Here is a 10,425-nt window from a genome sequence, read left to right as displayed (position 1 = left end):
CACATCTCCCAGAAGTCAAAAGGTATGTAGAGCAATAATATATATGTAATATATATATTATCAATCATATTTCACAATTTAATTATTGAAGGTACAATTTAATGAATAAACATTCATTTTTATTTTCCATTTAATTACTTGTATGTGTATTTAATTTCCGTTTAAACCAGCATCCGAAGGAAATTACATTTTCGGTTGTACTGTACTTCATTTTTAATGTATTTATGATGACTTCCATTATGCAAAAGGAAAAGTGGCAGCGCACGACACACGCCCACTTTTGTGGTTACGGCAGAGGGCCGTGCTTTACGACAATGTTAAGTGCAAGCAGGAGAATAGATATCTGTCAAACTTTTGCGGCCATGCGGTAAGTTTGTTTTTTAACAAATACAAGTAAAATTTGGAAAAGCGCATTGAGTCGCATATGCTCTTGTATTCTTTATGATGGCACAGACGTTGCGATTAGAATAACACACTTATTGATCATAAATGCAACCAGGAAAATGACCAAAGTCCACCTTAATTCTACAAAATTGAACGTCGCTTCACCTGTCACGTGCACAAACTTTTGCTTTAGTATGACTCATGGAAACAAGGCACACATGCCCACAACATAAATTGATGCAGACAAGCTGATATATATGAATTATACTAAACAGATGTTCATTGGTTTATGACTGGCCGTTCGTAAAGCGTGGATGTAACCCGGGTGTGTACGTAAATTGAAACGTGTCTAAATTACGCTAACGCAGTAGTAAAGTCATAACAGTCAAAATATGCGACATTTGCTGCTTTGTTCACAATAGAATTATTTTTATTTTTTTAAATGAACATACATTTTTTTTAACTAATTAGCAACACATGTATTAACTACGCGTGTTTAGTTTAGCAACTAACTTAGCAGAATAACATACGCTACACACATGTTTAAAATGATCCTTTCTACAACATACAGGTAGGAATTTATGATGTCCCATTACTAGTGAGCTAGAACATGCACACACTCAAACAGTTAGCTTTTTTGAGAGGTTAAATGCTTATGTAGAGCCGGGAAATAACGCTTTAACGAAAAACTCAAAAAGTTAAAAAGACAACATGGCCAGAATAATTTATATATTTTTCAGAGGTCGCTGAACTCTACATAAGAAAAGAGTGTGAGAGAGCTGGTGTAGTTCATGTTGACTTCTCTGTCTCTACACTTTCACATTAAGCGCTTTCCTGCTAGCACCTCTCTTCCTGATCCCGCTGCTAGCGAGTGACATCATAGCGAATGAGAGCGCCAGGAGACCCAACTTCGTTCTTGTGATGGTGGATGACTTGGGAATCGGCGATGTGGGTTGCTACGGTAACGACACAATCAGGTCAGTCCAAATTGGTGTTACAGTCACGCACCTGTGGACGAGTCCATGGTACCAGCTTCCTCCCTTATGTGCCTTTACAGGACCCCCAATATTGATAAGCTGGCCTCCGAGGGGGTGAAGCTGACTCAGCACATCGCAGCCGCATCGCTGTGCACGCCGAGCCGGGCAGCTTTCATGACGGGGCGCTATGCTGTCCGCTCAGGTCTCTTAATGAACACTTGAACTTCACTTGCACTCTTTGTTTGTTTACATGCAGCTCTTTTCAGGGATGGCGGGGTCAGGAAGGGTAAGGGTTAACTTGTTCCTGGGGGGTTCGGGCGGGCTGCCACCGGAGGAGACCACTTTTGCCAAGAGGCTGCAGCAGCAAGGATATACCACTGGCCTAGTTGGTGAGGGCTTGGTTGTTTATTGTGCCTACTTCCTCTTCCAACAAACTGTGGTCCGTGAGCAAGCCCTAGTGGTCAATCAGTGTAATGCTTCAAACAGCAGTTTATTATCAACTAGCATCCTTTTACTCTGATACAGCGTTTACTTGAATAACTCTCAATGTATTCACAAATTTAGTTACTCAGTGTCTTTAAATCTAGGACCTCTTATTTACAGGTGACATTTTTTCTTCTTGTTACTAAATCGCTGTCATGTAAACTCACTCTACATCCAATGCAGGTAAATGGCACCTTGGCATGAGCTGTGAGCAAAGAGGGGATCACTGTCACCACCCCAACCAGCACGGCTTCAGCTTCTTCTACGGCCTGCCTTTCACCCTCTGTAAAGACTGCGCTCCGGACATGGGTTCCGACATCATGGCCAACCTGCAGCACACGTTTCGAAAAATGTCTGTGTTGCTTGTCGTTGGTCTTTTCACACTGGTAAGGCTGATTCCTATGGAGGACCAAAACTGCCTAAATTAACTCCTTCACTGCCATTGACGGCTATAGATGTCAAAAATTCGTTTGAGCTATTTCTATTAGTTGAACATTTTTTCCCACTTTTGTTAACAAGAGTATGAAAACCTAGAATTTTTTTATTGTACATTTAAAAAAGATATATAATTTGTAATTAATCAGTTAACTAGTGAAGCCCCAATTTTTTTATAATCTTTTCTCTTTATTTTTTAAATCGCGTCAGGCGATTACATTTTTTAATTGTAAATAATTACATAACTTCAATAGTTAACTCACGATTAATCACAAATGTTATACCTGTTCTAAATGTACAATATTTTTTTTCTAGGTTTTCATACTCTTGTTAACAAAAGTGGAAAAAAAATTTAACTAATAAAAATAGTTCAAATGAATTTTTGACGTCTATAGCCGTCAATGGCAGTGAATGAGTTAAAAATAATATAAGTGAATGAATACATAAATTACTAAAAGTGAAAATAAAAACGAATCTAAAAAATATAATTCAAAGTATAAATACTAAAAATAAATAAAAATAACTATATATATATAAATATATATATATATATATAAATATATATATATATATATATATATATATATATATATATATAAATATATATATATATATATATATATATATATTAGGGTTGTTATATATCGCGATATTACAGCGCGCAATTCTCGAATCGATTCGATATGCGACCGAATCGATTTTTAAACATCAATTTTTTTATGGGAATATTCAACAAAAAGTCTTACTTAGGGTTGGGATTCACACATTAAGCATGGAAGAATGTTATATTAATGGAACGTTAAGCCTTAATATTTTATTTCAGTGCTGTTCAAACATGAAACAGACTGCAACCTGTTTGTTAAATGCAGTGGCTCAGTTATAAGCCTGAATTTTCAGATAAATAAATACATTTTCATACAAATATTACAGTGTACAAGTACAAGTTTACTGATGAGTATTTTCTAAATTTGAGTAAAAAAAAAAAATCGCAATAATTTGTATCGGGATTAATCGGTATCGCCAGGTACTAGGCAATTCACACCCCTAATATACATATATATATATATATATTTTTTTTTTGTATTTAATTTTTGAATTATATTTTTTCTATCCATTTTTAGTTTCACTTTTAGTCATTTATTTATTTTTAATTTTGGCAGTTTTGGTCCTCCATTGATTCAAAGCGTTTGTTCCATTGCACAGTACCAACTCGCTTGACTTCTGTTTTGTACTTCAAGCAATAGTTTGGGAAGGGGAACAGAGAAAAACAAAGTTATGCAGATGTCTGCGTACAGGTGTGTATTTCTGCTTGCGGCCTTGTGGACATCAACTTGTGGCTCTTGGCGGCGCTCCTCTTGTTGAGCTTCCTGGCGATCGCGGTGTGGTACGCTGCCTTTGGACTGCTGGCCAGGTGGAACTGCATCATCATGAGGGACCAGGAGGTGGTGGAGCAGCCCATGACAATGGAGACGCTGCCCAACAGGATGCTGACTGAAGCGCAACGTTTTGTCGAGAGGTTGGAACTCTAGAGAGAACTTTTTTTTTCTTTTTTTACAGTATTTGCGATCGTTCACATTTTTCTGAACAATAAACAAGCAGTTTTGTGTTTATGGTGTGGTATTGTCAAATGATGTTGTATCTGCTTTTCTTCTCTTCAGGAATGCTCATCATCTGTTTCTTCTGTTTTTCTCCCTGGCTCACGTCCACCAGCCGCTTTTCCACACGCCGGCTTACGCTGGCAGAAGCCGCCACGGTTGCTACGGCGACGATGTGGAAGAGATGGACTGGATCGTGGGTAAGCGAGTCTCGATTAAACAAAAGAACCTCCGAATTAGACTGCAACATTTGGAGTTGAACCAAAACTTATGAAGGTAGACATGCCTAAATAATAATGTGATTGTGAAATCATAATGAATTGGAGAATCCTGGAACACTCATAATGGTTTCACTGTACATCACAAGTCATGCACTCTAAAAAGGGAATTGTTGAACGAATTTAAGATTACAAATTGAATTGTTGACCAATTTAAAAAAAAAAATGCTTCAATTGGTAACAAACGATTAAGTTAATCCAAAGTGAAGATATTAAATTTCATAAATTAGAGTTCATAAAATTTTATATACTGTATTCACATTGGATTAACTTTAATTAAATTAAATAAATTCCCATTTGATTGACTTAATTCAAGTGAATATATTAAGTTTAATGAACACAAGTAATTACATTTAATATATTTAATTTAAATTAAATTTTAATTAATTAAATTTAAATGAATTAATTAACTAATTAAATTCAAACTAAATTGTGTTCATTTAACTTAAGTAATTACATTTAATATATTTAATTTAAATTGAGTTTTAATTAATTAAATTTAAATGAATTAATTAACTAATTAAATTCAAATTAAATTGTGTTCATTTAACTTAATATATTCACTTGAATTAAGTCAATCAAATGGGAATTTATTTAATTTAATTAACTCTAATTGATTAAATTGATATATATTCACTTTGGATTTGTCAAAATTCACTTTGTTTTGGTCAACAATTCAATTTATAATCTTAAATTGGTTCAACAATTCTCTTTTTAGAATGTGATAAATAGTGACGACTGCTATGTTTTTGGAGGTGAGCTAACGAAGACGGTGGATTCGTTGGGCCTGGCCAACGACACTCTGATGTACTTCACCTCAGACCACGGAGGACACATCGAGTCTTCGCATCCTCTGTTTGGACAGATGGGTGGATGGAACGGAATTTATCGAGGTATTTAGCACATTACCCCTTTACATCCACTATATATATAACGTAAGGCTCCTATTTTCTTTTGCTTTGTATTTTTTTTTTTTAACAAGATTTTATTATGGTAGATAAAATTTTCTCATTTTAAATGGTCATACAAGTTCATTGTATTCATGTGAAAAGTGATGGTTCAGCAAAAAAAAAGTTTTACAGTTAGTACAAGAAAAAACACACCAAACCACTCAGTTTAAAAAAACAACAACAACATAACCTTAAGTTTAACGTCTCCTAATTTTTCTCTCGTCAAGGTGGGAAAGGCATGGGGGGCTGGGAAGGCGGCATCAGGGTCCCTGGTATCTTCCGCTGGCCGGGCAGATTGGCAGCTGGGAGAGTGGTGGATGAACCCACCAGCCTCATGGATCTCTACCCCACGCTGAAACATCTGGCTGGAGACGCACAACCGGACAGGTCTTGCTGAGCTTTTTACCCTAATTTTGACATAGTGCACTGTTGTAATGTGAGTTTTAATTCAAGACGCTTAGATGGTCACAACCTCATGCCGCTGTTGGAGGGGAAGGTGGATCGATCGGATCATGAGTTTATGTTCCATTATTGTGGCAGCCACCTACATGTGGCACGCTGGCACCCACCAGACAGTAAGTTACCACCAAGCATTTTTTATTTTATTTTAATTTTTTTTAGCATTTGGCCTACATTATAACAACATATAAAACCATTGTTTATTCGTAATTTTTATGGCTATATTATGTCTGCACTGCACTGCATGTTTTTTGTTTTTTTACCCATAATGCCATGGGGTATTGACTTTCACATGCACAAACCCCTTGGCGTTATATATATTTATTTAATTAAACGTATTTGCAAATACATTTGAATAGGGCCCGACCGACTAATCGGACACAGATTGTGATCAACCGATTATTGCCCTTCAAACATCGGCCAATTGGGCCAAATGGCCGACGTTATTATCCAATAAATCCGAAGTTTCCGACGCTGTGAAAGTACCTTGAACGCACCATTTTGCTTGTGTATTATTAGCAACTAGCAAGTGTGTAGCGTATGTTATTCTGCTTATTCTGCTGTTCCTAAGTGTCCTTTAAGCTGTCTAATGACACCCCAGTTGGAGTTAACTGTAAAACTAAACACACGGCAATAAGAATGACATCCACTGTATATTTAAATACAAAACATGCTTTGTTTTTAAAACATCGCTAGCCTAGCGCTAGTGCTAAAAGCGAAGGGAAGATCCCATTCAATGTGTTTTTCCTTCAAACAACAAATATTCACACACAAATACTGTGGGAACACAATTTATGTGTTAAGTATATATATATATATATATATATGTATATTTTTTTAATAATCGGCAGATTAATCTGTAATCAGTATTTTTTTTGTGCCAAAAATCAGTAATAGCATCAGCCTAAAAAAAATGCATATCGGTCGGGCCCTGAAAATATTTTCGAACGTACAGTATTTAAATTAGTTTAAAAGTATTTGCAAATACGTTTGACTGTATCAGGTAAATGTATTTGCCAGACAAAAATGTTTACTCCACATTGGCAGTTCTGTGCTTCCGTAATTTATTGCAAGTCTCAAGGCTGTTGAAAATTATGAAAGTATTATTTCAGTGGCAACTGGTCAAATCTTGGTGTTGTTGTTAGGTTTATTTCATTGATAGTTGTTCATATGCATTTGAGGTGTCCCATTTAATTGGTGGACCTTGAATACACCATGAGCCCAATAAAAAGTTAGAAGTGAAAGTACGTTTGAATGCAGCCTAGACTACTAATATACAATTTTCCTATATTCCCTAACATGTTATGTGTTTCAATGTTAAAGGTGATTTAAAAAAATACTTAATACTGTTTGTGTAAGGAACTATGTTAAAGCTATTTGCAGCAAATTGTAGCCGCAAATTCACTGTAATGCAAAATATGCAAGGTGTCGATAATTTGACCCACCCTATCAATTGTTTATCGATGCTGCACTGTGTGAGTATTTCCTGGCCAATATCAAAATGAGGTTGATGTCGTTGATACTTTACTGTGACAGATAATGCGATATACGGCGTTATCAATATTTTTGCACCACTCTTAATCAGCATTGAGATTGTCTGTGATTTTCCCCAGGTGACTCCGTCTTCAAGGTGCACTTCGTCACCCCAAATTTTTCCCCGCCGGGAGCTGTGGGTTGCTATAACAGACAGCTCTGCTCCTGCTACGGAAGCCACGTGACGCAGCACGACCCGCCGCTACTCTACGATCTTTTTCGAGACCCCTCCGAGTTGCACCCGCTGGGTCCCGACACGGAGCCGCGCTACGCGGAAGTCCTCCGTCGGGCAGCCGAAGCGGCGGACAGGCATCGGCGCTCCTTGGCGGACAAACAGCCGGAGCAGCTTACCTGGGAGAAAGTTCTGTGGAGACCCTGGCTTCAGCCGTGCTGCGGAAAATTCCCATTCTGCGGCTGCAAAGAAGACCACAAGGTAGTAGAAAAATAAGGTTGCAGTTCGATTACAACAGGAAGATGGTTGTAATTTACACTGTTTGCCTGTAGAGGGCAGAGTGAGACTGTGTTTGGGTTATCAGCTACAGCACAAGCCTCAATTGGGATACTTGACTCTGCATTACTAATTACACTAAAACAATATATGGTTGCATAGTAGATTTTGGCCTTATTCAATCTAGTCCTCAATTCTCACTCCTTTCAAAATGTAAGGATGACTCTTATTGATTTTGAGTTTAAATCTCACATGATGTCCATGGCAGAAGGTCATTCCAGGCTGTGTGAGATCCATGTTAAGTTTGAAGGCAATCAAGCCCAGCCTGATTCAGGAAGCTCCATTCAAAGGGCACAAAAATTGACAGTAAGGTTGTGTTTTCCTCGTCAGGGCTCTCCCAGGCACAATTTGCAACGTGCATTACCGGCATTATCGTCTCAACGGCAAGAACGCCGATTATTTTCAAGGGTGTTCGGCGCAAGGTCGCCTTAGTAACCGACATACATGTTCATCATCATTTTCTCTACCAGTTGTCTTTTTTTCCTGTGACTGCTTTGCGATGATTGCGAGAGCAGTACATGTACATAATGTTCTAGTTTTGTCTTTCGCTTGTATTTTGTGTCTATGTACATTTCAAGTGACACATAAGGCTGTGTTCACACTGATGGAACATTTTAAAGAAGCCCAAATTGCACATAAACAATACACACAAGTAATAATAATATAAACACTCTATTTTGTTTATTTTTGGTTAAGGCAGACTTTTCTCACTATTGATTTAAATGAAGGTAACTTGCACCAAGTGTCTGCCAGTCTCACGTGAGCCAACAATTTGGCTCCCTGAATTCTGCCTAGCAACAAGTGGATGGGACCATGACAACGTCAATTTGACTTAGCAGATGTGTGTGCACTTTTTTCCCCCATTTTATTATTTTTTTTATTCTGCCCAGCAACAAGTGACCTGGCTATCAAATCTAGGCCATTCTTAAGTGTTTGTTAATTATTTTTATTTTCGGGGGGGGGGTTGTGATAAAATAAAACCAAATGAATAACTTTTAAGTAATATTCCACAAGATTTTGAAACTAAGAAATACTTCTGATAAATATGAAGGGCTACCATACTATGATGTACTTTCCATTTCTGAGTCTACTTAAGGTTCAACTACATTTCAACTGCACGTTATACACAATACGGATGCAAATAATGATTATTTTCATAACAGATTAAACTGACTATTATTTCTTCCACAAACTGATTATAATTCAATTACCGGTTTGGTCCATAACGTGTCAGAAAAAGGCACAATGTTGATCGATGTTGTCCAAAGTGAAAGCAAATTGTTTGCAATTGTTTTGTTTTGATTAAACACAAAAGATGACTACTGTTAAGTTGTACAATAAAAAAATCGCTCAAGTCTGCTTCCATCAAGGACTACATAAATCAGACAATATTTACTGTTAGAAGACTGAAAATTTGTATTTTGTATTTGGATTTGTACCATTTTATGTTAAACAACAGCTCTAAATGATAAATTGATCCAAATAGTTGTTGATTAATTTGATAATCGATTAGTTAACTTGTGATTAATCAATTAATTTTGGTACCTTTACATTATTTTGCTCTGTTTCTATGTTTGCTAGATATTTATTTCAGTTGAGACATTTTATGACTAATTGAAGGATTTATATTGTTTGTGTGATATTGAACAGACACATTTCAAGTGAAAATAAAAACAACAGAAAACATCTTTCAGTCATTCTCTTAGGTGTGGCTGGACTACAATAGATTTGCATTGGCTTGTGGGGAACAAACTATTCGACTCTTCGATTGGGTGTGACATACTTGTGCACTTTTTTTTTAATCAACGTAATGATTGTTCTTAATGAATTCTCCCTAGCAACAAGTGACCTGGCTAACGAATCTGAGCAGTTGTGTTCTTTTAGGCTGCTGTTTCCTAGATTTAATTTCAGGTTGTATGTTGTCTGTATGATTTCCGAAAGACAGATTTGAAAACAACAACAAAAGACATCTTGTTTCTTATAAACTTGTATTTATTTGCCTACGCAAACAATTTGTCACGGCAAATTCTGCCGAGTAACAGATGTACCGGACCATGCAGATGCTTATTGGGCATGCCAGGCATGTGGATATTTTTTTTTAAATCACCCTAATTAAGAGTTTATGTCACCACACTGAAAATCAAAGGTCAATGGGACTGGCTTTATCGCTATCTGTCACCGTGAATTCTGCCTAGCAACAAGTGGACAGTGACCAGAAAAAGAATCGAAGCAATGTATACTTGTAATATTTGCTATGTGATTTGAATTGTGTGTGATTTCTTTTTAATATAGCCTAATGAAGTATGAAGGTTTGTGATATTTTTTTTTTAATGCAGCCTTCTGAATTAATTTAAGCATTTACTCCTCCTCTCACCTTGTTTTGGCTTATGTCAGCATTGAAATTTGCTTTTAGTTCGGACTCTTTCCCGAAGTCAAAAGCTGGATATAGTCCCAGTGGGCCTGTCAGGATACCCTGTGGCTCTCCATATACTGTATCTTCACCAATAAAAGACTGTAAAGACTGTGTGAACCTCTCCAGCCTCAGTGTCATCATTCATCATCATCAGCACTTGGCCCGTCTCCCTCCAGCAGTGGCTGACTGTCAAAACATCAGAGTTGGCTGCGGCAGAAGCCAATAATTGCTCTCCTTCCCATCCCCTATCTCCTTCTCCTCCGTCTCCTCAAACTGCTCTCTTCATCTTCTCCTCCTCTTCCTCCTCCGCCACTCCTGCGGATATTCAGCTCGCATCTGCAAGTGAGTCGGGAAACGTCACGTACATCATTACAGTAATCGTTGCAGTTCCTCGCGTAGTATTTACTCCT

At 37.2% G+C, this 10,425-nt stretch overlaps 1 protein-coding gene across 2 annotated transcripts; it reads left to right on the top strand.

The window, feature by feature from the left end:
- Positions 1–296: 296 nt before the first annotated feature.
- arsh (arylsulfatase H) lies at positions 297–10,128 on the top strand. 2 transcript variants are annotated; one of them, XM_077580751.1, is made up of 11 exons: positions 297–367; positions 1,212–1,361; positions 1,442–1,563; positions 1,628–1,750; positions 2,028–2,230; positions 3,575–3,795; positions 3,938–4,074; positions 4,908–5,045; positions 5,330–5,489; positions 5,556–5,677; positions 7,175–10,128. In XM_077580751.1, the coding sequence occupies exons 1-11, from the start codon at positions 315–317 to the stop codon at positions 7,540–7,542; spliced, it is 1,797 nt and encodes a 598-aa protein (XP_077436877.1). In that variant the 5' UTR covers positions 297–314; the 3' UTR covers positions 7,543–10,128. The 2 variants fall into 2 exon arrangements, with proteins under 2 accessions (XP_077436877.1, XP_077436878.1); XM_077580752.1 differs by having other exon boundaries at positions 334–367; positions 1,226–1,361.
- Positions 10,129–10,425: the final 297 nt, after the last annotated feature.

This window comes from Vanacampus margaritifer, chromosome 11 (assembly GCF_051991255.1).
Source record: "Vanacampus margaritifer isolate UIUO_Vmar chromosome 11, RoL_Vmar_1.0, whole genome shotgun sequence".
NCBI classification, from domain to species: domain Eukaryota; kingdom Metazoa; phylum Chordata; class Actinopteri; order Syngnathiformes; family Syngnathidae; genus Vanacampus; species Vanacampus margaritifer.
The sequence above is the reverse complement of the archived record's forward strand: the minus strand, read 5'-3'. Positions and strand labels throughout refer to the sequence as shown.

What these genes read in the sequence shown, in the direction of transcription:
- arsh (XM_077580751.1), top strand. Translation starts at nt 315, where the DNA reads ATGTTAAGTGCAAGCAGGAGAATAGATATCTGTCAAACTTTTGCGGCC. An exon ending in CAAACTTTTGCGGCCATGCG is followed by an intron (nt 368 to 1,211) that starts GTAAGTTTGTTT and finishes TTTCACATTAAG; the next exon opens with CGCTTTCCTGCTAGCACCTC. An exon ending in AGAGATGGACTGGATCGTGG is followed by an intron (nt 4,075 to 4,907) that starts GTAAGCGAGTCT and finishes ATGTTTTTGGAG; the next exon opens with GTGAGCTAACGAAGACGGTG.